This window comes from Pelophylax lessonae, assembly GCF_965119305.1.
Source record: "Pelophylax lessonae genome assembly, chromosome: 3".
Taxonomy (NCBI): Eukaryota; Metazoa; Chordata; class Amphibia; order Anura; family Ranidae; genus Pelophylax; species Pelophylax lessonae.
In genome coordinates this window covers 106038005-106066003 of record NC_138770.1, presented here as the reverse complement: position 1 = coordinate 106066003, position 27999 = coordinate 106038005, and the positions used below count along the sequence as shown (strand labels likewise).

General features: G+C 43.5%; 1 protein-coding gene across 1 annotated transcript in view; it reads right to left on the bottom strand.

Annotated features, from left to right (window-relative positions):
- Positions 1-3913: 3913 nt before the first annotated feature.
- The window catches only part of LOC309549025 (cytochrome P450 2K1-like), a 75239-nt gene continuing 51153 nt past the window's right edge, over positions 3914-27999 (bottom strand). Inside the window, exons 6-9 of the mRNA XM_082248967.1 lie at positions 18654-18795; positions 17653-17837; positions 4831-4972; positions 3914-4128 (exon numbers count right to left, since the gene is read on the bottom strand). Coding sequence (XP_082105093.1) covers positions 3950-4128; positions 4831-4972; positions 17653-17837; positions 18654-18795 — 648 coding nt within the window. The 3' untranslated portion in view covers positions 3914-3949. The remainder of the gene's footprint in view (positions 4129-4830; positions 4973-17652; positions 17838-18653; positions 18796-27999) is intronic.

Below are 27999 nucleotides of genomic sequence, written 5' to 3'. Positions count from 1 at the left end.
AGGCTGACTCGATGTTAACAGTCCAGGAATGAATAGCACTTGAGACTGATGTAAGCGCAATAGCGGGCTTACAAGCTGCCCCAGCGGTCAGATAACTCCTTTTTAGATCGAGATCAATCCGCCTGTCCAAAGGGTCTTTAAATGAGGTTGAATCCTCCATTGGTAGGGTCACATTTTTGGCCAGATGCACCACTGCTGTGTCAACTACTGGCATGGAGGATAAGGATTGTATCTCCGTCTCAGGTAACGGATATAATTTATTCAATCGATTGAAGGAGAATTTCTTGTCTGTCTTGCTCCATTTGTTATCGATAACTTCCCTAATCTCTCCCATTAAAGGGAAGACAACCTGTTTTCTTTTGAGGAAAGGGAAGTACGATTTTGATTTCGGCAGGGGTTCTGTCGTCTCATCCCAGGCGATGGCATGCTTAACCGCCTGAATAAATGGCTGCACTAGAGCGAAGTTGAAACCGGAAGGATCTCTAGTTGCTGGAACTGAGCTTGGTAAAGGTGCATTGATGGAAGAAGGGCCTGCAATCGCAGGTTCTGACTCTTGGGGCTGAGAAACCTGCGGCATTGGTCGAGCTGGGATAGGGACACCAATTCTGAGAGGGAGTCCTTCATAGTTTTCTTAAGAAGATCTACCACTTGGCGGCTTTCCAAATCTCGACTGGCCGCATAATCCCTGAGACAGTCTTTACAGATCAGCTTTTTCGGGAGGGAAACCGCGCCACAAGCCCAGCACTTTTTCCTCGAAGAGTAAGGTGGTGGTGAAGGAGAACGATAATGCCTTCCAGATCTTGACCTCTCTGGGGACCTACGTCGTGATGAATGTGATCTGCGGTCCGGACTGTAGTCATCGTGCCTTCTTGACGACTTTCGAGACCTCTTCGAGGGTACTGGGCTAGGACAAACCAAGAATAATGGAAGTCAGTGGCGCACTCTTTTTTTTTTTTTTTTTATACTCACGAAAAGGTGGTCCCATACCTATTGCGACCAGGTGGATCTTGGGTTTGAGAGGAATGACTCATGGCAAGGGCAGGAGGATCAGCTGAAAAAAGAGATTATGACAGGAAGATATATATATATATATATATATATGTTCATAAGAAGCCAGCCTTAAATACTCCAGGCCGCGTCTCCCACCAAGAAAATGGCCGGAGCGGGAGTTAGTGCGCATGCGCCGACCGCCGAGTCATCACAGAGCACCCCGGGGCGACCAAGGAGCCAGAGGACACTGCTGCAACCGCGGCCATGTGCAGGCGTGCCTCCCTATGTCAGCTTGGTAAGAAAAAACAAAAGGCACAAAAACAAAAGGCACAAAACCTGAAACAAAAAAGAAAGGGGGGAAATAATACCAATCTAAAATGTATTAACATTCCTGTCGTTACTGTCATTACACAAATCTAGGAAGAAAAGGAAAGTAAAGAAGCTGATCCAACTGCAGCCATCAACCTCCAAACATATACAGTATATATATATATATATATATATATATATATAATGTGGGGATTTGCTCTTGTAGGTAGGGTTTGCGGGTGCAGTATAGAGGCAAAACAGATGATTCTTCAAGTAAATCAGGAGTGTTTTATTTACACTTCAGGAACATAAAAGTAACAGTCTTTTTTGGTGTTAACTCACACCCAACAAAAAAGGAAAACGACAGTCTTTTAAGGCAGGTTTAAACACAGCAACAAGTCCATTCACCTGTGTCTCTTTGGTGCTGTTCACACACAGCAACAGATCAGTTTACCCGCTTGTAACCTTTCCAGCCTCAGCACTCACTTCCACAGCCTTCTGGTGCATGGAGATAATTCTCCCTCACCTGTTAGGCAGTCTGCCTTATAAACCCCAGGCGAGACCTGCCCTGGAGCGTGGGGAGCAGCCACCCACCCATACCTTAACTGCTCCCAATAAGAGCCGGCCCGGATTCGGCTTTGCAGCCATACTAAAAATAAAAATTGTCAAGCAGCACTAGCTGCTGCTGACACAGAATTACCGGCTCTTATCTCACCGAGGCCAGGAACCCCGGTGACACGTACCTTCCATCGATCACGGATCCATGTGCCCTGCCACAATATATATATATATATATATATATATATATATATATATATATATATATAATAAAAATGGCAGATTTGTTCCAATGAGGAAACTCCGCCACTCACAGACCCCAGAAGATCCACAGAAGGGGTTCCTAGTCTTATCACGGGAGAGGCTGAACCCGGTGGAAGCTGCCCAAGGCAGAGGTAGGGACATGCTGCTGCATCTTCACTGTTCAAGAGGTATGAGGAAAAAAAGGAGTATGATGGGGAGGGGGCTATGCCTTTTAATTTATGCTATTCACTGATCCTGGAGGTGGAGTTGAGGCGGAGCTCTATCACTGGTATGCTGCCATGGATAGGCACCAGGAAAACTCAACTGCAAAATTGTAAACATTTTTGGTCTTCAGTCTAAGAAAAAAAGACACTGTGGGAGATTTACTAAAACGTGAGAGTGCAAAATCTGGTGCAGTTTTGCATACAAACTTGTCCGCTTCCAGGATTTATTGTCAAAGCTTAATTGAACAAGTTAGAAGCTGATTGGCCACAATGCACAGCTGCACCAGATTCTGAGTATGCCAGTTTTAGTAAATCCTGCCCCCCCCCCCACCCCCCACTGTTATTTGTTTATTCCAGATTAAATCTGCCTGCTCTCATAACATGACCTAATAGTTATGACTTTTTTTTTTTTGCACAATAAAATACACCTCATTTCTTCCTCTAACATAATGGCAAAGTACAAATGCATGCATAGTGTACGGTAAGCCTGTATAATATTTATAACTGCTGTATTTGAAATATCATACTCTGTTTTCCTTGAAAAGTAATAACATTTCTCTCCTGCTTACATTGCTGTCTTAAACCCCAAACAAACTGCTTACATACTCTCCAGCCACTGAGCCATATGTTTGGCTGTTGCCTCTGAAACATGGCACTGTATTTTTTATTTTGCCTAAACAACTGCCTAATATCTGAAATGTAGGTTTGTGGTTTTGAGGTGTTTTAGTGTACTTTGTTAAATGTTGTACACAATTCGGTGTTGTACAGATCACAAAAAATGCGACTTGTTTTGACACTGTTTGGCAATTAGTATGAAGTTGATAGCATTAGCTTTATTTTTAGACTTCAGCTAGATTCTTTCTACCACATCCAGCACCCAATTATGGTCTATTGCTACTACACAAAAAATTCATTATCTTTGAAAATGCTACCTAATAAAGATTTTTTTCTTGAGTGAAAACCAATTATTTTGTGTTGCTGTGGCTGTATGTAAGCCAATGAATAATTTAAAAGTAAACTAAATTACTACACATGCAATTTATTTTATACCGCAACACAGTGTCACTGATGCTGTCCATAAGCATGGCAATGTCAGTCAAATCAAGTACAGCTTTGAGGCATCCCCCATGCATGTAATTTAAAGGAATTGTGTTTTCTTAAATGTTGAACTTCAAGCCACCTATAAAGACCCCCCTTCCCCGTGCTAAATTATAATATTTTACATTTGCTTTTGCATTTCTCTATGTCCCCCAGAACACCACAGCTCAACATACCTTTTATTTGACAATCACTTGCTATTGGCCCAGAAAATGGCCATTACTTAGTTCAAAGATTCGGTACCCAAACATTTTTTATTGGAGTTTGGATTCGGCAGCAAACTTACCCTGAATCTTACCCCATGGCATTCAGCTCATCACTATGTTTATTAAGTCATTGTTAACCTTCATACTTCATTTATTTAATCTTAATAAGTTTTGCTTATATACATGCAATTTTCTAAAAGTGCCTTTGAGTGCTATATGCAAACTTTCCACTTGACTTCTACATATTAAAAAATGGTTCACTTTCAAAAAGGATAAAAACCAGTCCATAATTATTATTCATGTATTTATTACCAGTTCATTTTAATTACGAGGGATTGCACAGATCTCATGCTTCAGTGGAGGAGTTGTGAAGCCAACAGCACCTGTGAGGTCCAATTTTGCTCCAGGTGGAGCCTGAAAGGTAAAGTTTTGCAGCAGTGTTGTAAAGAAGAGGAACAGTTCCATTTTAGCCAGAGTCTCTCCAGCACAACTTCTTTTACCTTGGAAAATAAACAAAGTAAAAAATAATTATGGAATTATTGACTAAGGAAGAATATTACCTTCTACAGCTGTAGTTCAAACATGTTTCCATCTCTGTGTCTGTCTAGATGAAGTGGGGGGCACATGTTGAAGTTTGCTTAGAAAACTCTACGTGAATCATCTCTATACCCTTTCCAACATTGTAGGGGTTTGTGCACTGCACTGTTAGAGCCCCAATGGGGCCCTGTGCTCCTCCATCCAATATTGACAGATCTTTTTTGTCACCACAAATAAAAAAAAAGTACTGTTAGAACAATCTCCTCTAGTTTATGCTTGCCAAATACAAGCAGATGTGAGACTGAAATGCAGTTAGGATGACTACTAATAGAATGTGGCTGACCTGGTTTGGCCACAGCACAGGACATGCAGTGAAAATGGATCACCCAAAACCTATCTAGTGGAGTATCCAAAAACCATGCTCTCCAGGTATGGTCAAATATTACTTTGGGGTAGACTGACCTTCAACTTTTTTTTAACCTATAAGTTGCTCATTTTTCCATTTCAGAAAACTGGGCAGTATGAAATTATTAATTGTGGCCCCATTTGTAATCTTTTCATTGGTGACCTTTGCTGACTTGGTCTTTCTCTGTTTTGGTCACTATCATAGAGGGACCCTTGACACAATTGGGGCAATGTAGAGTTCCTCCCTTTGGTTTACTCACCTGCAGAAAATGGTATAAAAGCTTCATTATTAACAAAGTTTCCCTCTGAGCCAAGAAAATTCTGAGGGTAAAACTCTTCCGGCTTCTCAAAATGATCTTTGTCTCGTAGGACAGAATATAGTAATGGAATTATGTGAGTTCCCTGCAAAGTATAGATGAGAGATATATTTTAACAGATCATAATTAACAGTTGTTTTTAGTTGCTTGATCTCTTCAAGGTGAACTCTAGTCAAAGCAAAAATTAAGCATAGACATTTGATGAGCATTTGGAAAAGGACAGGGTACCTACTCATACATCAGTCTTTTTATCCAGACATTAATTTAGTATCCTACTCCACCTACTCCCATTTGTAGGTAATCTGGTGACCAGGGAACCCTTTTTTCCTCACCTATTTACAATGAAGGCCCCTTGAACCGCCTTTAGGGAAAGGGAGCCTTGACTGCTGGAAGCATGGCATCACTGTGGGTGTGAACCTAAAAGAGAAATTAAGTAGCTCCCTTGGGATTGGCTACAAAGACCTGAGGTGACTGGATGGAGCCTGAACTCTAGGAAAAGGCTACACTGGGGCACATCCAACTGCTCTGAGGAGATTCAGCTGTTACAAGAGTTGCTAGGTGAGTATCCCTCCTCTGTTCACAGGCCCCTCACTACCAAATTTCACAGGAGTTATCCTTCCCTAGTGTTCCTCTACCATCATGGACACAGAACTTTTATCCGGGCTGACTGGCTGCTTCTCTTCTTATGGTGAGACTGTCCCCTCAGCTCCTACACCTGCTGACCATCCCCCGCTGCCAAGCCACCCTCCTCCACGGTCATTCAATCCATCCAGCCTCTCCAGGGTCACTACTAATACAGCCAAACACAGGACCCCCTCTGGAGCTACTGGCACTGAGGATGCTAGCTCCTCTCCTTCTCTGTTCTCTGCTAGCTCTTTACTCTGCCTTCCTTCCCCTGAGCTCATCCCAGCACAGCCATGCCTCCAATACAGCATCAGCCTCTGTTAACCACTTGCCGACCGCCGCAAGTACATATACTGCGGCGGTCAGCCCTGGCTAGGCAAAGTGACGTATATATACGTCACTAGCCTGTCACCGGCTTGTGAGCCAATAGCGGGCGAGCGTGCGCCTGCTGAGGCGCGCGCCCGCCCCGGCTCGTTCACTAAGGAGTCAGTGCGTGTGACCAGCGGACCCAATGTCCGCCGGTCACTCAGCAATCGTCGGTAGAGAGGGAGAAAGGCAGGCGCCTTTTGTAAACAAGCCGCCTGTCATTCTCCCCTGTGTAAAAATGAAGATCAGACGGTTCTACTATGTAGGACCGTTGATCTCTGTTTTTACAATAGTAGACATGTCCAATCACAGTTAGAAACACGCCCCTAGGACACACTTAACCCCTCCCTCTCCAATACAGTTAACCCCTTCACTGCCAGTGTCATTTTTACAGTAACAGTGCATATGTATAGCACTGATTACTGCAGCAATGTCACTGGTAACCCCAAAAGTGTCAAAAATGTCAGTCAAGGGTCCGATCTGTCCGCCGCAATGTCGCAGTCCCGCAAAAAAAATCGCAGATCGCCGCCATTACTCGTTAAAAAAAAACCACCAAAAATGACAAAAATCTTTCCCTTTGTTAGTAAACGAGATAACTTTTGCGCAAACCAATCAAAATACGCTTTTTGCGATTTTTTTCTACCAAACATATGTAGCATAAAACAAATTGGCTGAAAATGTTAAAAAATTTTGATTTTTACATTTTTTTTGGGAATTTCATATAAAAAAATGTGAAAAATATTGTTATTTTTGCAAAATTCACGCAGTTTTTTTTGTTTATAGCGCATGATCAAAAAATCACACAGGTGATCAAACACCACCAAAAGAAAGCTCTGTTTGTGGGAAAAAAAGGACGTCAAATTCTTTTAGGTACAGCGTCGCACGACCGCGCAATTGTCCGTTAAAATCACGCAGTAAAAAATCGCAAAAAAGCCCCTGGTCAGGAAGGGGGTAAAATCTTCCGGGGCTTAAGTGGTTAATGGACACCGCCTGCCCCATTCTAGGATTTCCAGAGCTTCACATGTGAACAGACCTCATATGCTCCTTCCCTGGATTCTGCTTCACTCAGCTCCCTGTGCTCTGCAGAGCAGGATCTGATTTACACTGTCAGCTCTCATCTCCTCCAGTATATCACTCATCTCCTCTCCCTGCTTCATTCAGCTCCTTGTGCCCTACATGGCAGGAACTGATTAACACTATCAGCTCTCCTCTCCAGCATATCACTCATCTCCTCTCACTACTTCACTCAGCTCCCTGTGCCCTGCAGGGCAGGAACTGACTTACTGTATCAGCTCTCATCTCTTCCAGCATGTCACTCATTTCCTCTCACTGCCTGTGTGAGGGATCAGGTTTCCATACAGCAGGAGGCACTGATCATTAACTCTTGCATCCCTGCCTCAGCCTGCATACCAGACAGCATTTCAGTTACAGCCTCCCCAAGTGACACATGCCTCAGATTATCTGACAAGGTTTTCTGTGTCACTTAAGGCTGGAGGCTCCTTCCTATTAACCCTGCATGTCCCAGCGCAACCTCTGACACACAGGGTCAACTTCTGGACTCCAGACTCTCCCTCCAGATCTTTCTGAAGGCAATCATCAATCTTCCTACTTAAACTCTGCTGGGTAAGTATGATTATAGGGTGGTCTGGGATAAGTCAGGTGTAACTGTTTCAGAGCCACTGATGCATTTTTGAAGCAGTCCAATCAGTTTTTATTTTTACTATAGTTGAGTGTCATACCAGGGTCTGGTTCTCACCTAGGTGACCTACTATAATTAATTGCCCTGTCGATTTGCACAAGTGATTAAATAATTATATTTTAAATATGGCACCGTGAGTTCACGGATGCGCTGACGCGGGTGCTTTTTGATACACAGACAGTTGACAAATAAACACATATTGATGTTAATACTGAGGGTGAAAAATCAAAGCAGCTTCCTTTGAATTTTGGGAACTGGCTGCATGGTTTTCTGTGCCTATGCATTGCTCTAGAAAAAAAAAAAAAATTCTGGAACTAGCATTTTCCCTATTCAATTATGTGGATCTCATTTGGGAGGTCTACAAAACATATGGAAGGCAATGCTGTTTAATTTTGATACCCAGTTTTGCCTAAATGGCTGCCGGAAAGAACTGTGTTTTGACTGCCGAAATGTTAGTCTATGGTATTTGTATATTGACCTGCGTTGCTAGCTTCTAACATTATTTACTCTTGCGCTGACTTTTACTCTGCATATGGTTATTACTCATGTGCCTACACAGGCCAGCTTCTTTCCAGTCACCCGCACAGAATGTCAGCAGTATACCAATTGCCATCTGCTGGCTGTTTATTGAGAGCCACTGTGTGCGGCACACCGCATGTCACTTTAAACACAACTTTTCCCTTGGCGGTGACGCCCACCCAGCAGTCAACTCCTTCTGAATAGGGAATATACCACCTGCCAAACCAAGTCCAAGTTTGACCCTTCTAAGACAGAGGATGCCAGTGAATGTTTCCCAAATGTTGCACTGGCTAGACCAGTACCCTCTCAGTGGGGAGGCTTGAATCCTCCAATCGGGATTTATTCAGGGATTTTGGATCTCTTTCATGCGACCCATAATGCTCCTTGCGGGTTTCCTCACTTGGTGTGGTACCTGAAAAAATACCAAAAAAAAAATTCCAACTGATACATAATTTTTCTATCCCTACAGGCTTGTCAGTTAATGGGGGTATTATCAGGAGAAATCCCAGTACTAATACTCCACTTTTGATACCACAATTTCTTTGCTAAATATGCTGGTGCTTCTACCCTTCTGATGAAGGCTGACATCAGGTCTGCCTTTCTCCTCCTGCCTATACACTGTGACTGTTCCATCTCAACAACGCTGAAGGTCATGCCCATCTTCTATCCTTTTGGGCATTGAGATTGACATTGTAGAAATGGTCTGCCAACTTCTTAGGGTTAATTAGTTTCTGTCCTTAGTTAACCACTTAAGCCCCGGAGGATTTTCCTGCTAAAAGACCAGGGGGTATTTTGCGATTCGGCACTGCGTGACTTTAACGGACAATTGCGCGGTCATGCGACGCTGTACCTAAACGAATTTGACGTCCTTTTTTTCCCACAAACAGAGCTTTCTTTTGGTGGTATTTGATCACCTGTGCGATTTGATCACGCGCTATAAACAAAAAAAGAGCGACAATTTTGCAAAAATAGCAATATTTTTCACATTTTTTTATATGAAATTCCCCAAAAAAAAAATGTAAAAATCAAAATTTTTTAACATTTTTGGCCAATTTGTTTTACGCTACCTATGTTTGGTAAAAAAAATCGCAAAAAAGCGTATTTTGATTGGTTTGCGCAAAAGTTATCGCGTTTACTAACAAAGGGAAAGATTTTTGTAATTTTTGTTGTTTTTTTTTTTAACACGTAATGGCGGCGATCTGCGATTTTTTTTGCGGTACTGCGACATTGCGGCGGACAGATCGGACCCTTGACTGACATTTTTGACACTTTTGGGGTTACCAGTGACATTTCTACAGTAATCAGTGCTATACATATGCACTGTTACTGTAAAAATACACTGGCAGTGAAGGGGTTAACTTTATTTGGGAGGGAGGGGCTGTGTGTGTCCCTAGGGGCGTGATTCTTACTGTGATTGGCTCTGGCTCTAGCTGTAAGGACACTGATCAACGGATCTACATAGTAGATCCATGTGATCAGTGTCTTTACAGCGAGGAGAATGACAGGCAGCTTGTTTACACAAGCTGCCTGACATTCTCCCTCTCCCCCGACGATCGCCGAGTGGCCGGCGGACATCGGGTCCGCTGGTCACACGCGCGGGGGGGTCCGTGACCGCGCGGGAGCGGGAGCGCGCCTCCGCGGCCGCGCGCTCACTCCCCAGACCCTCCCAGGCTAGTGACGTTAATTAACGTCACTCTGCCTGGCAGGGGCTGACCGCCGCAGTAAATCTACTTGCGGCGGTCGGCAAGCGGTTACATTTCCAAGTGACTCTAGGAAGCCCTGGCTGTGGCAACTTCAATACTTTTGGGCCATCTTGTTTTCACATTCTGCGTACTTCTGATGGGTAGTCTATGAAATGTATATCAGATACGCGTCTTTACGTAAAAATGATCAGACCTATGTGTGATGACTTTGAAGCACAGTTGTCCTTCTTGCACTCTAAGGCTATGTTTCCACTAATGCGCCTACAGATTCGCGCAATTTCAAGTGCGACTTGTTTGCGACTACTTCTGGGGACTTCGGCACGACTACTTTCTATGAGGGACAAGTCGCACTGAAGTCTTCCAAAAGCAGTGCAAAAACCTTTTCTCAAGTCACTGCATCTTGAGTCGCAGCAGTTAGAACGGTCCTAATTGAAATTAATAGGTTTTGACTTGTCATGCGAATTGACATGTGTTGAGACGCACAACAAGTCACACTAGTGGAAAGGGGGCCTTATGGTCATTCTTTTATAAATGGAGGATTTACTGTACTCCCATCTGGAGTTTTACAGGGCTGCATTCAGCTCCAGTAGCTTTGGCATTTCTTCCAGGGCGACTGATCTGCTGAACCTTTGCTGGCCTCATGGGCCCAACTCTATCTGTTGTGTAACATGATGCCGTTAGCTCTTTCCCGATTTGGTGACAGTGGAATTATTGGTGTAAATTTTGCAGATTAGGCGAGTGGTTTTATAAACAAATGAATGTGGTACAAGTGGTTAACTGCCCCTCTGCACACTCTCTAGTCTTGTTTTTGACTCCTATTGGACCCTGTCTGTTTTCCCTCCCAGAACTCTTGGGTAACCTGCCAGTGAATTTGGGACGAATTGGTGCTGTCACCTGGTGAGGAATTCTCCCTTTCCCCATGCGGGACAGGCATCTGGCTTTTCCTCCTACCTCTTTACCTGCAGGATATAGTTGTGGTTGGTTTGATGGTGGGTACTGCTCTCCCTGTGGTATTGTTTGTTTCAGACTATTCAGCCAAGGGGATATCTCCAGAATTTTCTTATCCAGAGGGTTTTAAAGGGTTGGAAATATCTGACGTGCTTCCCTGATTCGCGGCACCTGTCTACTATGCACAACTTAAGCGACATCTTCTCCATTTGGCCCTTCGTCGTTTTTTTTTGCATTTAGGGTTCTTTTTTCTAAATGCCTTTTCTTTAGCATTCTTTGGCACCTTTAAGAAAAGTGAACGCGTTGCCAAGGATAAACACTCAGTTGGTAGTAACTCAGAGAATGTGCTAATCACGGAATTCTTTGTTTTTATTTCACGCTGATTCCTCCAACCTCAGCTAATTCCAATATTTTCGGGTCTTCCGACTTTTCCTTTCTCAGCTGATCTTGCCTCCTACTGATTTTTCCTACACACTCTTTCCTCTTTGGCACAGCCATTGCTGCCCATGGTATGGGTTTTTCGGATGTGCGAGATGGCTTTTAGGTAGAAGGGAATAATTAAAAAAATGTTGCTACATGTTCGTCCTCACCTTTTGTTCTGATTTAAAGTTTCTCTCCAGCATTAGTTTAGATCATTGCTGACTCCTTCGTTTATTGGTCCTCTTGCCACGCAGAAATTTGACACTGTTGGGAGAATTTTCCTTTGCAGTTGGAAAAATTTGTTGTTGCAATTTTCATGGCCTTCCCTGGGTTGCTGGTATTACCTGAGACAATTGGTTTTAGGTCCCTTCATTCTTATTATTCATGTATAGGGAACAAATGTGGGCATTACCGGTCTGTAGGTTCAATCTCCCCAGTTAAGCATGTTTTTGCTCGATGTTGTGACACTTTTACCGATCTTTCGCTTGGTCCAACATTGTCCCCTTTTTCTGGTTTTGGCCTGTCATACTTTGTTCTTGTTTCTAGTTCTTGTTTGGAGCTTTTTTTTTTTTTTGCCGCAAGGTGAATACCTAGGTTTTTAGAAATTGTCCACAGGATTGGTGGCATTGTTGTTCGCCACAGGGGTCTTGGTGGAGATAAGAGTATTTATTGAGACCTTATGGGGTTCATTTAAACGATTATTCTAAATATGGTAATCTCGGCCTACAATCTGGTGTCGAGAAGGTGCTAGCTGCGGTGGGGCGCTCGTCAGTGTACCGCTGACTTGCGTGTGGCGGTTTTGACCTTGCCAGCAATTGATGTTGCTTTATGGGCTATGCCCTCAAGTTAAATTCTGGGGTCAGTCTAATGTCTGTCTGGCACTGATGGTAAGGACAGGCCTCTTAGACTATGTAAGTTTATGTTTTATGGGTGCTCACGGTAGAACTGTGGCTGGCATTGTCGGGTGCTCACAGTATAACCGTGACTGGCACTGTTGTTAGAGTACATTTGGAAAGTTGTTACTTTTGCAAAGTTCAATAAAGCTGTGGCCTTGCCCTATTTCTAACTTAATCAGCTTCTGTGTCTTTTTGGGGGGCAAGGTATTGGTTTATTAGCTGCTCATAAATGAGCCTATGCTTCTCAGCAGTCATGTTCCTGCATTTCACTTATCCCCAGACACACCCAACATAAACTCTTAGCTGTCTCTCATACACAGAATGTTTGTTGCATTAAAATTTTCTATTGTAAGACATTATTCACAGCCACCAACAGCAAGAGAATATAGTAATGGAATTATGTGAGTTCCCTGCAAAGTATAGATGAGAGAGATATTTTAACAGATCATAATTAACAGTTGTTTTTAGTTGCTGGATCTCTTCAAGGTGAACTCTAGTCAAAGCAAAAATTAAGCATAGACATTTGATGAGCATTTGGAAAGGACAGGCTACTTACTCAATACATCAGTCTTTTTATCCAGACATTCATTTATTATCCTACTCCACCTACTCCCATTTGTAGGTAATCTGGTGACCAGGGAACCCTTTTTCCTCACCTGTTTACAATGTTCCTGCATTTCACTTATCCCCAGACACACCCAACATAAACTCCTAGCTGTCTCTCATACACAGAATGTTTGTTGCATTAAAATGTCTATTGTAACACATTATTCACAGCCACCAACAGCAAGAGTAAAATTCAAAACTGCCTTGAAAGTTTCAGTCTAATTGGCGATTTAGCATAAAAAGAAAGGAAGCTGCATAGCACATGGTACAGGAAGCTCCTTCCCAATAAATATGAGAGTCCTGGTGAACCCCTGAGTGAACTGTAATGGAGGAAGTGGACCCTCTGTAAAGCCAGGGAAATATAGGCACTAAAGAGTTTCCAAAAAACTGCACAGTGTTCACCAGATCACTCCACAAGGAATGATGACCATTGCTGTGGATGGCTTCCAGGTCACAGCCTCTCGTTTACACTTGGAGAGGCAAAGGATGACAGCAAGCAGAAACAAAAGGCACAAAACTGTCAGGAGGCAAAAGATAAGGACAGGTGGATAACAAAGATCATAGAGAAACAAGCAAAAGGTCTGGACTGATGGGAAACAGAAAGAAGTAAAAAATGTGTGTCATAGCTGGAACAGAGATCATGATTGCAGGAGTTCGGGAACAGATAAACAGAGAAGTCTTTGCTTAGACAATTTCCAAACGCACTAAGCAGGTTAAAATTGTTTTCCTGGACATGACTCCAGTGGAAGTATCTGACAGCACCTCTTAGTAAGAATCAGCAGCGGGAGTGTAAAAAAGTATAAATATGCAGAGTAGGAAAACCTTAGATTTTGTTTTTGGGAAATTCAAAAGTGCTTGCACTAATGAAGAAGAATCAAGCATGGGCAGATACGAAACTTCTTCATGGGTTCCAGGCTTGCCCTGCTTCTGGGGACCCAATTCTGCCACTGTTTCCCTGATTTCCCTTGATTTGTGCAGTGATGGGAGCTACTAAAGTGGAGTAATCCTTAATGGATTGGTGGTAATTAGTGAAGCCTAGGAATCCCTAAATGGCAGTTCATGATTGCAGACACTTTGCCTATATCCATCCTTAGACCCTGGGCAGAGACTAAATAACCCAGGAGTCGAACCTTGAGCTCAATGAGACATTTATGAAGTTTGAAGCCAGATCTGGAGAGAAAATTAGTATGTCATGTCATGCAGATTTCATCTTGGGAAGATATCTGGAACATTGCAGAGACCAAACAGCATGACTAAATACTCCTAACGGCCACCTTAATACTGAAGGCAGATTTCAATTCATCACTTTTAATGCAGAATAATGTGGTTATAATATTTTCTTTTTAACCTAAAATAATAAAAATGTTATACTTACCTGTTCTGTGCAATATTTTTGCACAGAGCTGCCTCTCCCCTCCTCTTCTGGTGTTCTCCACTGGCGATGTCTGCTGCTCCTTTTCTGAGTGTGCCCCCATAGCAAGCCGTGTGCTATGGAAGCACACATGCCGGTAAGGTCCCGAACTTGGCTGTGTGCATTCATAGCCACACACAGAGTGGCTTGACCCTGCCCCTGACTCTCTGTTCATGGGATTGGATTGACAGCAGCAGAAGCCAATCTCTCCTGCTGCTGCCTCTGTCTTTCCTGGCTGCACCAGAGTCCAAGAACGTTAGAGTTGAGAAACTGTTTTCTTGAAATGTAAAATAATGCACCTAAGAAAAAGAATAGTACAACATTGGGGGTAAAGTGTTGGCCAGCGCTTCAGAAGAAAAAGATCTGGGGTACTTATTTCGGATGATTGCAAAATGAGCAAACAGTGTGACCAGACAGTGGGAAAAGTAAATAGAAATCTAGGATGAATCACTAGAGGGATCACCAGCAGGAGGAAGGAGGTTCTGATTCCCCTATATAAATATTTAGTTTTATCTCATTTCGAATACTGTGTCCAGTTCTGGAGACCTCACTTACAAAAATACATTTATAAGATAGAATGAGTCCAGAGACAGGTAACAAAAATGGTGAAAGGTCTGGGGAATAAAACATATCGAGAGCGACCTCAGGAGCATAATATGTACAGTCTGGAGGAAAGAAGGGAAAGAGGATACATGATTGAAACCTTTAAATACATCAAGGGGGTGAATAAGGTTCAGGAGAGCAGTTTTTTTTCCATATAAAAAAACAAAATTCAACCCCCCCCCCCCCAAAAAAAAAGAAAGTAACAAAAAAACAGGCAGACTCGATGGACTACTCATTCTTTTCCTGCCATCACTTTTCTATGTTTCTATGAAGTAGAAGGTACAATACAAAAATATTTTAGTGTGCAGCTAGGAGGCTGCAAATCTTAGAGATCCCTCTTCCTAAAACCATAGTAACTGGAATTTGGGCGCTTCAAAGGATACGTGTTTGCATAATGTCCCTCTTCTGCGCAACGTAAGCAAAACTTGTTTTCATCTTGCTGAAATCACCCATTGGAAGAGATCTGGAAAAATTCTACCCATATAGGCTCCTCAGTTAAAATCAGAGGGTTCTGGAATAACTGCAGTCAGGTTGAGGCCCCGACGAGGACGACAAGCATCCAGATGAGCTTCCCTGAGACGATTTCTGACAGTTTGTGCAGAAATTCTTTGGTTATCCAAACCGATTGTTGCAGCAGCTGTCTGGGTGGCTGGTCTCAGACGATCTTGGAGGTGAAGATGCTGATGTGGAGGTCCTGGGCTGGTGTGGTTACACGTGGTCTGCGGTTGTGAGGCCGGTTGGATGTACTGCCAAATTCTCTGAAACACCTTTGGAGATGGCTTATGTTAGAGAAATGAACATTCAATTCATGGGCAACAGCTCTGGTGGACATTACTGCAGTCAGCATGCCAATTGCACGCTCCCTCAAAACTTGGGTCATCTGTGACATTGTGCTGTGTGATAAAACTGCACATTTTAGAGTGGCTTTTTATTGTGGCCAGCCTAAGGGCTCTTTCACACGGCCGCTCCGTGTGAGAGCTCCGCTGCGGTCCTTTTTTTTTTTTTCACGGAGCGGATGACATTTCTGTCATCCGCTCCGTAGGTCCGCATATCATCCCATCCGTTTGCGGATGATATGCGGACCTAATGTAAGTATATGGGGATTGCGGATGACACCGCTGACATCCGATTTTCCTTCCTTTCCGTTTTTTGAACGGAGGAAAAATAGGGTTCTGTTCCGTTCGAAAAAACGGAACAGAACTGAAAGGAAACTGAAGGAAATCGGATGTCAGCGGATGGTATTCCGCTGACATCCGCAATGCCATAGACTTACATTATGTCCGCAAATCATCCGCAAAAAAATAGGATGATTTGCGGACATACGGAACGCCCATGTGAAAGAGCCCTAAGGCAGATCTGTACAATAATCATGCTGTCTAATCAGCATCTTGATTTGCCACACCTGTGAGGTGGATGGATTATCTTGGCAAAGTAGAAGTGCTCACTAACACAGATTTAGACAGATTTGTGAACAATATTTGAGAGAAATAGGCCTTTTGTGCACACAGAAAAAGTCTTAGATCTTTGAGTTCAGCACATGAAAAATGGGGGTCAGGGCCGGTGCTTCCACTAGGCAAACTAGGCAGCCGCCTAGGGCGCACTGCCACCTAGGGGCGCAGCCACGAGTCAGCACTCACTCTCCGTCATGAATGATCCTTGTGAGCTGAGGGGGGGGGGGCAGCAGTGGGGGAGGAAGAAGGGACAGAGGAAGATGCCAGGTGTCTGGGGCAGTGGCAGAACTACCAGGCCCTGTCTTTCCACCATTGTTGGGGGAGCCCTAAGGGGCAGGAAAGGAGCCCACCGGAGTGCTACCTGCATAATGATCCTCTTCGTCTGGAGCGGAGCAGCCTAATCCCTGGGCGGGAAGTGACTCTCTACACTGAGCTGGTGGGCAGCCGTTCATTTCCCTGGATCGGTATTAAGCAGGGATTGGAGGAGAGCTGAACCTGAGCTCGGCACTGTAGGGCGGCACCTTTTACTGGAGCTAAAGCGACAATGGTCTGGAATGGTCTAAGGATGTTGGTGATGAAGGAGGTGCGGAGCCCTCTGACTGCTGCTTCTCCCTCCACCAGGAGCCAGTTGGAGCTGTGGTGAGCACTGTGGTCCAGGAGAGGAGCGTCCTGGGAGAAGGAATAAGCAGGATCACGGTGAAGGAGGGCAGAGTACAGGCCACACTCTTCATACTGCAGGGGATCAGGGTCCCTGGGTGTGACATGGAGGATCCCTGGTGTGAAAGAGAATTGGGGTCACCAGGTGTGCCATGGGGAATCTGAGTCACCAGGTGTGACATGGGGGAGAGGGGTCACAAGTGTAACAGGAGTTCGGGGTCACCAGGTGTGCCATGAGGAATTGGTATCCCTGGGTGTGTCATGGGGGATTGAGGTCGCCAGGTGTGACATGGAGAAACATCAGGGTCCCCAGGTGTGACAGAGAGACACATCAGGGTCCCCATATGTGAAATGGAAAAACATCAGGGTCTCCGGGTATGACATGGAGGAATATCAGGGACCCCCTGATGTGACATAGAGGAACATTGGGGTAACTGGGTATGACAGCATGACATGGAGGAACACAGGGGTCCCTGGGTATGACATGGAGGAACATCAGGGTCAGTGGGTATGACAGCAATATATGGAGGAATATTGGGGTCCCAGGATGGGACATGGAAAAACATCAGGGTCCCTGGGTGTGAAATAGGGGGACATCAGGGTCCCCAGGTGTGACATGGGGGTCACTGGGTATGACAGAATTACATGGAGGAACCATCAGATCAGGGTCACTGGATATGACATAGAGCAGTTTTTAACCCCTTCCCTTTTTATTTTTTTTTGTTTTGGGGGCGTAAGTAGCTGATTTTGCCTAGGGCGCAAAACAATCTAGCACCGGCCCTGATGGGGGTAAAAAGAAAAGTATTGCATTTATAATTTTGTTCAGTGTAATAATGATTGAAAGAGAAAATGTTTTACTTACTTTGGGTATAAAGAATCCTTTGAAAGTCACGTCCTGGGTAGTGGCACGTGGAATACTTGTTGGAATGATATTGGCAAATCTTTGGATTTCATGAATAACCGCATCAGTATATGGCATTTCTTTTCGGTGTATCAGTCGAGGTTCTCCAGAACCGATTACTTTTTCAATTTCCTTCTGAACATTTTCTGGTATTGAAAGAAAAGCACACTGGCTTACCTAAAGGTTTTTCTATTTCCCTTAAAAGGGAAAGTCCACCCAAACACTAAAATCGCTAAATCTACAGGCATCCACGATCTAAGACTAACCTATCTAGCCATGTAAAGAAGAAATCTTTTTTGAAGCCGATCCGGTCCAATCTCCAGTGTTGGAAGCTCTGCAGAGTTGATAGCTGACAACGGCTGTGAACTGAATGGGAAATGAAGTCACCCATAGACTTACTATAGGGCTTCCGTTGTCGGCTGCCTCCTCTGCACCCTCCACAGCGAAGCTGCCGCTGACAGCTCAGCATGGGACAGGACTGGAGAAGCTTTAGAAAAGGTATGTATACTGATTTCTTCATTACAGGGCTAGATAGATTAGTCTTAGATCGTGGATACCTGTAGATGTAGCGATTTTAGTGTTAGGCTGGACTTCCCCTTTATGATATATTCAGTTAGTCCCAATCTTCTTGTTAGTTAAAATATAACCAAGCAGTTTTAGCAGACAGATACCATAAATGGATTCCTCTGTCTCCTGTAGTTACAACCTGTCCAGATAACAAAATAGAGGCTATTCCTCTTGATTTGTGTTTACAAGTATTAGCTGTAGAACTGCTGGCATTATGTAACAGAAATGTTCCATATTTATGATTGGGTGGCATGCCTCATGGACAAATGGTCTTTAAACCTGTTATATGGTCCCAGCAGTTATTAGGGAGTTGTCATGTAACCAGTAAGATTGAGGCAAATCGATAATACCATAGCGATGCACAAAGAAAACAGGGCACACAATAAATCACTCACTTTGTATTTCTGGATATTTCATCATCAGCAGGAAGCCCCATCGGAGAGTGGTGGAGGTTGTCTCCATTCCAGCAGCGAACAAGTCTGTTGCCAGAATTGTTAGGTTTGTATCATTGAAGTATAGCTCTGGATTTGGATTTTCCTGAAATTCAGAATATATCATATTTGCTTTAGCTTTTATATGTAAGGCTATATTTCCATAACTAGGTCCTGTATGTGCCAAATCTCCCAGTCAAACCATCCTTACAGCTTATATGAATGGCACAGGATCACTGAATGCTGGGTAGGAGCTATCAATCATCTGCCTATCCCCCATTCACAAATCCTGTGTTAATTATAGAAGGTGTAGCATGGCTTCTATTTATACATGGTGATCATATGCCTCAATACTTTCCTTTTCCCAAGAAATAATCCAGTTTAGCTAATCTTTTCCTTATAGCAGAGATCCTCATCCTCAATGCTTCTTATAAGCTTGGTTGCCCTTCTCTGCTTTTTATCCTCTTCTCCGATATCCTTTTTTGTGAACTGGTACCCAAAACTGAACCACATATTCTAGATAATGTCTTCCTAATGTGTTGTTTGCTTGTTTTTAATACAAGAACTATTGTGCTTACTTTAGAAACTGAAGCTTGGCACTGCAAGCTATTATTAAGTCTTTGATCTACCAGAACCCCCATATCCTTCTCGACCATTGACTCCCCCAGTTGTACTCTGAGAATTTAAAATGCATACATGTTTTTAGCCCTAAGTGCATAACTTTACATTTATCAACTTTAAGCCTAATTTGCCACATTGTTGCCCTATCAAACAGTGCATTAGTGTCTGCTTGTAAGGACATTATTTTACCATAGCTTGATGTCATCTGCAAACACAAAAATTATATTTTTATTCCCAAGCTCTATATCATTTATACAGTAAATTATTTAAAAATGATGATGTTATGTGAGTTATCCTGCTTATTCAACTCCATGAGTTTAATAGTTACTACTTTACCATTACTGGGGTTGGAGCCCAGTCAAAGTAAAGGGTTTCAACTGCAAACGGTTTCTTTTGGGCTCAACATTATTATTTATTAAACATACATTTTATATTAGCCATAGCAGTTTGATGCAATTATTGGTATTATGTACAGTAAGTAAATCATCTTTTGTTCTTGAGAGGATGGGTTCAGTGGAAGTTAATGGGTAAAAGTATTTTGAAATAAAATAAATTGCACCAAGTTCACAAAGACTGGAAAAAGGGAAAACTATTTGTGTTGCCGTATTAATCGATCATTGTGTTTTCTTGGGTCCTTTTAAAAATGTAATCTGATTGGTTACCATGGGCAAGAAGTACAGTTTTTCCTTCCTCTGGGTTTTAGGAATGTGGCCCAGTACAGAAAACATAAAGTATGAGGATAGTACAGCAGTATGTGTGAACAGTGCCTAAAACGTGATAACAGCCAAGTCATCCTTATTATGCAGCCTTAACTAAGCATTGCAAAGACCACTATATTGTGGTAGGCAGCGCACTCACAGCTTTTTAAAAAAACATTCAGATTAAAGCCTCCTTCACATGGCTGTCTAGATACAGCCATTGAATCCAGCAGTAAGAATCAGTGGATTCTTGCAGAAGAAAAGGATGGGACATGCAAATAACAAGGGCTGCTCAGCCTTTTAAAAATAACGATAAGCTGATAGTGGCCGAAGCTGTTCGCATTTAGCCACACACAAAGCGGATATCTGTAGATGTCTGAGCCTGGACAAGGCTGATAAAAATGTTGCACTTGTTGCGGCTGAGTGCATGAGCCCTGAGAGAAGTGGTACTGTGCAGAGTCCATACATACAGAATGAGAAGATATACTGAGAATTACACCCAGCATACAGGACAAGAGAAGTGGTACTGTGCAGAGTCCATACATACAGAATAAGAACAGATACTGAGAATTACAGCAGGCACAGAGGACAAGAAAAGTGGTACTGTGCAGTGTCCATACATACAGATTAGGAACAGATACTTGAGAATTACACCTGGCATACAGGACAAGAAAGTGGTGCTGTGCAGAGAGTGTGGCTCCCTTTAGCAGCTGTAGTCTGTGTCTCTGTATGGTGCTGATCTCCTCTGATGTCTGTTTCAAGCCCAGGGTTGGGCTCCCCTGGGCTGTGATGTCTCTGAGGAGAGTCCCAGGCTTCTCAGGCTACACAAGGACTTTCAGGTGAAGCTGTGGTTGGTGGTGAAGCGGGAGGACAGAGTTCTTAGAATGGAAAGCAATCTGCAGAGACTGTAAGTAGACGTGGAAATGCTTGTGGAGGAAAGTTCAATATGAAAAGTACTGATAGTACAAATAATAAGAAGTCTTTTTAGCAGTGTGATAATGTTACTCAGCAAAATCTGAGTTCTGAAAGTATAACCCAAGGCAGCCAGCCACAGCAAGCCCAGCAGAGTGGGGCTCACCCAGTTCAGAGTGGAGCTCAAATGGCCCAGTCTGCTCAGCAATGTAATAATATCGCTCAGCACAGTCCAAGTTCTGGAAGCATAATTCAATGCAGTCAGCTATTGCAAGTCCAGCAGAGTGTGGCTCATTTAGTTCAGAGTGGAACTCATTCTGCTCAGTCTGTTCAGCAACATAATATTGTTGCTCAGCACAGTCAAAGTTCTGGAAGTGCAACCCAAGGCAGCCAGCCATTGCAACCACAGCAAGCCCAGCAGAGTAAAGTTCATCCAGTTCAGAGTGGAGCTTATTCAGCTCAGAATGGAGTAGAGACATCTGTTGCTCCCAGTACTCCTCTCAAATATTGGGTAACTTCTTTAGAACAAAAAAAACATTAAAGAGAACTTACAATGCATAATGGTGGGCAGTGGCCAGAAACGTTCATCCCGCTCTAAACTGTAACAGAATAAAGGGGAGGGTGGTAATAATTCTCCACAATCAGCCCCAGGGAAACATTCTACACCCAGCTGAGTCCCTCGGCCCATGACTGGTGATGGAAAGCTGGATCAGGATTTCAAACTTCCTGCAGACATAAAGCAGAGGGGGTTAAAACCAGATCCTGTGCTGCACCTGGCTGATAAGATTCCATTTCTGATAAAGAGAATGGAGGCTCTGAGAAAAACCAAGGCTAAAATCCAGAAACAGATTGATTCTGTCTATAGACTTAAAGCTGCCAACCCCAAAAAGAGATCTTATATGACAGTAAATTAAATTCCCTGGGCATTGAGCTGGGCAGTGTATCAAAGGACATTGATTCTGTTCTGGAAGAACTGGGACCAGTGGCGGAGGTGTACCGGAATTGTGACCAATTTAAAACAAGATTGAGTGGAAGGACTGAGTCTTCTACGGAGTCAGACTTTGGGGACCTGGTCCAATGCACGCTGCCACCAATTGTGTCTCCTGAAGGGAAGACTCGTCAGCCCCTGGAGTACAGTGAGGGGCAACACCAGGTTGGAGCTGGTTTTCCTGGTGGACTTCCAGCTTTGGGGGATAGCAGGAACATCAGTTTAACCCAGCTGACATTCACAGTATAGGAGACTTAGAGGAGTGACATGGTGGACTCCCAGCTTATTGGCTGTGAAAACAGCGCTACTGCCACTAATACTCATGGTGGAAGCAACCCTGGGAAGACTGGTGTTCATGATGGAAGTAACACTGGGTTAACTGGTAATGATGCTGCTAGAAATGATGTGATGTGTAATGCTGATGTCAGTAATATTGATGTGGTGAATAATTCTGATGTCATTAATACTGATGCCAGTTTTCCTGAATGGGGTCATCAACAGTCATAGAGCTCTGAGAAAGTGGCGATGGAGGAGTCAGTTTAGAATAACCCCCATGACTTCCCCCTTTGGTTGATTCACCGCCTGCTCCACAAGGCAATGCTGGTCCATGTGGTCATGTCTTGGAATGCCTGGAGCCGTGAGGCCCCTTCCTTTTCTACCAGTAACAGTGATTCTGGTCAGGCATTTAAGAGGAGAAACGTGGTCAGATTTAAGCATAGGGGTTCCAGAGAGAAGCTCCCCGATAGGAAGTTTGTAGTAAGGTAGTTGTTGTGTCAGCAGATAGGGTTTGTGCCCGAAGAGTGGCAGTCATCAATCTCCCTTATAGACAAGGTTATGATGTCAGCTTTAAGCTCATGTCTGACTTTCATAGATTGTGGGCCAGCTTCAGTAGGTTTTGGGACAAAGAGGCTTGGAAGAATTTCATTTTCATTCCCATCTCCAAACCTGACACAGCAAATGTTAATATCATTATCTGGAATGAGTCCATGCCCCCTTTGGATATTGTCTTCTGGCTTTGTTAATTGGTTTCTTATTTGACAAAAGCTAAAGACAGTGATGGCATCTGGACTGGTGGTTGGAGGGTGTTGCTAAGTTGAGGCAAACCAACAATGTTACCCATCACCTGCCAAACTTCTTTTTCATTGGGCGGGGGGAGGAGTTTGCTTCTATGCAGGTCAGCCCAGGTTATGTTTTAAATGTGGTAAAAGTGGAGCTTTTGTATGATCTTGAAGTGTAATCCTTGTGGGGAGGATGGCCATATCAGCTCTACCTGTGAGAAATTCCAGTGCAATCTATGTGGTAGGCGTGGCGATTTCCACAGAGATTGCCCAGAGGCCTTCCATTACATGGGTGAGGAATATGCAGATGATGAACTGTTGGCTGCAGCAGAATGTCTAGAGGAAGAGGCCTAATGAATGGGGCTATATCAACTAGGAAGGAAGTGGACCCAGTGATCCGGGAGACTACTCTCGGACAGGCTGTGCACTCTTCATCTGTTTCAGTTCCTGTCTCTGTGAAGAACATTTCCAGTCATAAGAGAAGGAATACAAAATATAAGTCTACCCGTAAACCTGGAAGTGACAGGACGTTAGTGCAAAATTTAGAAGAAAATGTGAAAGGGGCATCAGAAGTGGGGAAGGCAGCTTCCACCAACAGGTAGGATTTCTTATCAGAGTCAGATGCCGACTGCTGTTTTCTAGAGGCACAGGAACTGGAGCAACAGTTAAAAAGAGTGGAAAGGGAATATGCGGCTGACTCAGGATGACCCGCCCACTAAAAGGAGTACGCCCCCTGCTCCTGTAACCGCAGAATCTGATATAGAAACTGGTAGTCGGCAGAGTGACTCTGATTCTGACTTATAATGATAGGAGCCTTATTTTTACTCCTCTTTGCTGTGATGGCAGGATTTTCTCTAAACATTGTCTCCAGCAATGTGAACAGCACGGCATAAAAAAACAGGAGGACAAGGTATGCGGTTTTTGAACATCTTACGTCACTAATGTCTATTTTTTTGCAAGAGACGCATCTAACATCTGTTGGACTTTTACGGGAGGCAGAGATGGGAAGATGTCTTAAGTTGGAAGTACCAATTCATGGCAGGAGACTCAGATTAATTAACATGAATGGGCCCCAAACAATATCAAGAAGAATCAGGTTTTTTTATTGATGTGAAACCATATCTTTTTACATTCGTCCCTGTGATTATGGTAGGTAAGGTAATGTCTCTAGAACATTAAGTGACTGTTCTTCTGGTAGAGTGGTAGGTAGGAACTCCAATGTTCTTAATAACATTATTTTGCAAACCAGTTTTAAGTGATGTTTTTGCACAACATGGCAGGAAACTGGGCTTTACCTTTTCTCGTGCTAATTTTAAGAGTGGACTCGATATTGCATTAGTAAGTCCTAAGTAATTGGTTACCAATATTAGAGAGAAGCTGGTACCTTATTCAGATCATGCGGCCCTGTACAATTGCCTAGGAACCTGTAAGCGTCCTGATATGGGCAGGGGGCTATGGAGGCTCAACTCTAATCTTTTAAAAGATGAATGAATTGGTTCAGCAACAAGTACAGACCCTCCGTGCAGAGAGACTAAACTTCTATGATTGTACCGCAGATTGGTAGGAGGATGTTAAAAAGGACATCTCTTCTCTCTTGAAGAAGTTGTCAAATAAAATGGGGATACATAAATATATCCATTATCTCAGGCTGTGGAAAGAACTGGAGTTGCTTTATTTACGTGGGTAGGAGACAGGGAAGAAAATGAATTAAGTAAAATCTGAGATAAGTCAGTATCAGTATAGCAGATAATATTTGAACGAGATCCCCAGGGACAACTGATAGCCTTTGAGAATTGTCAGGATAAGGTGACTAATAAGTTAATAACAAGGCTGAAATATTCTCAGGGGAATTTGCAGGAGTCTCAGGAGGGTATTCTGGGAGTGGTAAGATCATACTATGCTTACTTGTTTTGGTAAAAGGGTTTGGATAAGGTGAAAATGGCACAATTCTTAGAGGCGGTTCCAAGTCCTGATGTTGAGAATTTGGACTTTTCCCCTTTGACAGCAGACATAACAGTGGAGGAGGTTAGGGAGGCTATTGATAAATTACGTCAAAAGAAGGCACCAGGACCTGATGGCATTACAGCTGAATTTTATAGGAAATTTAAAGAACTCCTAGCTCAGATTCTGGTGGATGGGTTTCTCTAAGCAACCAGCTTTAGAAATGCATGTTCAGGGTGTGCCCCCCAGCTCTTTGTTTGTTATGTATTCGGTCTGACCAGACTTCTGGGGTTGAGCACCCCACCCTCCCACACCTGTACTCTATCAGTGTCCACTAGCAAATAGATATAGGAGGAGTCCCTTATAGTGCAGTTGCACATTTCTCCCAGTAAGGAGTAAGTATCTCCAATGGTATAGAGAGGCTGGATTCATCCTTCTTTTTATGGATAGTGTAGGACCCACTGACAATAGGGTACTTTGAGGTAGTGGTGGGCTTGAGCACGATATGGCCATATGGTGGGACTAAATCCCCATTTTTATTTATTGATTGCCTTTATATTTGATATTCATTTATTTTGCATGTGTACGCTATTCTCTGTAAATATGCATGTTGCTTGGTTCATAGCTGCACCAGCTTTAGAAATGCATGTTCAGGGTGTGCCCCCCAGCTCTTTGTTTGCTGTATATGATCATTACCGTAGTCAAATACTATCATTGACACCCAAGGACTAAAATTGTCATGCATAATGAACAGTTTATCTCTAGTAAAATTGCAGGTTTAGTGTTATCTGAGGTTTTCTTAAACTGCTAAGTTTTTGACCTACACAATATGTCAGTAATTGTTGTATTTGTGTTATTTTCAGACAGTTACAGTCTGTTATCATAGATTGTTTGTTTTTACAAATAAAAATTCCCATCCATACAGAATGAGAAGATAATTGGGTTTTTGTAAGAACTTACCGTAAAATCCTTTTCTCTAAGTCCTCTGACAGACGCAGCTCTCAATGCTTCTTCACTAATGGGCCATGCGCCATCCATAGGAGTAGACTAGGCAGTGAAAAGTTTTCACTGCACACGCCCATAGGGGCTGTCCTTCACACATAACCCCAGACACACTGTGCTGTAAAATCAGTTTCGTAGCAAGCAGTGAAAGAAGACACAACCAACCCCAAAATAGAGGGGCGGGAGCTGCGTCTGTCAGAGGACTCAGAGAAAAGGATTTTACGGTAAGTTCTTACAAAAATCTAATTTTCGCTTACATCCTCTGACAGACGCAGCTCTCAATGCTTCTTCACTAATGGGACGTCCCAAAGCAGTGTAGGCATGAGGGGTGGGAAGAATGCAACCAAAAAACTGTTAACGCATTTCCAAGGCTAAAAATGTAGCCAACAGGGCAACAAAAGCTCAACTTAACACCAACAGGAGCTTACCCCAAGACAAAAATTCACCCCCAAAAGAGAAAACCACGTCTCTTCGTCAAACAGCAGCCTGCAATACTTTGCGGCCAAAGGAAGCATCCAAGGATGCCATCAAATCAATCTTGTAGAATTTTGTAAAAATGTGTACAGACGACCAGGTCGCCGCTTTACACACCTGAGCCACAGAAGCCTGATGGCAAAAAGCCCAAGAGGCACTCAGCGCTCTCGTAGAACGTGCCCTCACATGGAAAGGAGGAACCTGTCCATTTAATGAATAGGCCTGAACAATAGTCTGTCTGATCAATTTTGATATGGTTGTGTAACGCTCCTGCGTTTTACGTATGATGTGGATTTTCAGCTGCAGAAATATTCCACTTCAGTAGTCATGTAGAGAAACGCTGAGACACCATTCCCAACTCTCAATGACTCATCATGTGTGGATGATCTCAATTCAGCAAGTAAATACACACACTCAATAAGATGTTTCCTAGAGTGACTTATGTATATAGTAACACAGTGATGATAGGCTGAAGAGACAGGTTGGGTAGAGATGGTAGATGACAGACTCTTGAAAGGAAATGTTCTTGAAAGTAAGATAGTAGCAGATGGGATGCAGATAGGTTTAGCAATCATGTATGGTAGTAGATGACAGAGTAGCATCTACATACAAGAGAGATCAACCCAGTGCAAGAACAGGTGGTAGTAGGCTCAAGAGCTAGCAATCTTAGATAATGCAGATGTAGTAATAGTCCTTAGTATGCAGAGCTAGATAGTGTAAGCTTTAGTATAAAGGTTATAGAGGTTTCCCCTGTGGGGTACTTATCACTAATAGCAATGTAGCAGAGGAGAGGTTCGGCAAGAGCGGATGATCCGGTAGCGGGATACAGGGATCAGCGCAGCGTGGTTCCGACAGCGAGGTATGCTTGCAAGCATGTGAGCTTCAAGACAGGTTAGCATCAAGGCACAAAGCAGTTTGAACGAACACATGTGAGTGAGAGCCGGCGATCTAAATAGCCATCCAGTCCGGCGCTCAGTGATGACAGCATCAGTCTTAAAGGTGTATGCGCACCTTACCAAAAGAGAATGGTGGGGCGCATACACTTATGAAAGAGTAATTAGGGTACCCAAAGGTACCAGAACATTACAGCCGAACCCTTACGAGATCCCTCAGGAAGGACAAACAGCGAATCAGATGTCCGAAAGGATTCCGTGGCTGACAGGTAAACCCTAATCGCCCGAACTACATCCAGCAAATTCAAGGCAAATTCCTTGGGATGCTTGGGCTTAGCACAGAGCGAAGGTAAAACAATATCTTCATTAAGGTGGAAAGTCGACACCACCTTAGGGAGAAAAGATTGACTAGGTCGAAGAACAACCTTATCTCTATGAACGACCGGATAAGGCGAACGGCAAGACAGAGCAGCCAACTCAGACACCCTGCAAGCAGAGGTGATAGCCACCAAAAAGGCAACCTTCTGAGACAACAAAGGCAAAGAGATATCTCTGATATTTTCAGAGGGAGGTTGTTGAAGAACAGATAAAACCAAATTCAGATCCCACAGAGGTAAAGGAGATCACCCCGGCGGAGCCAGATGGCGTACCCCTTGAATAAAGGTGCGAATCAAGGAATTAATTGCCAAGAGACGTTGGAAGTAAATAGCTAAGGCCGACACC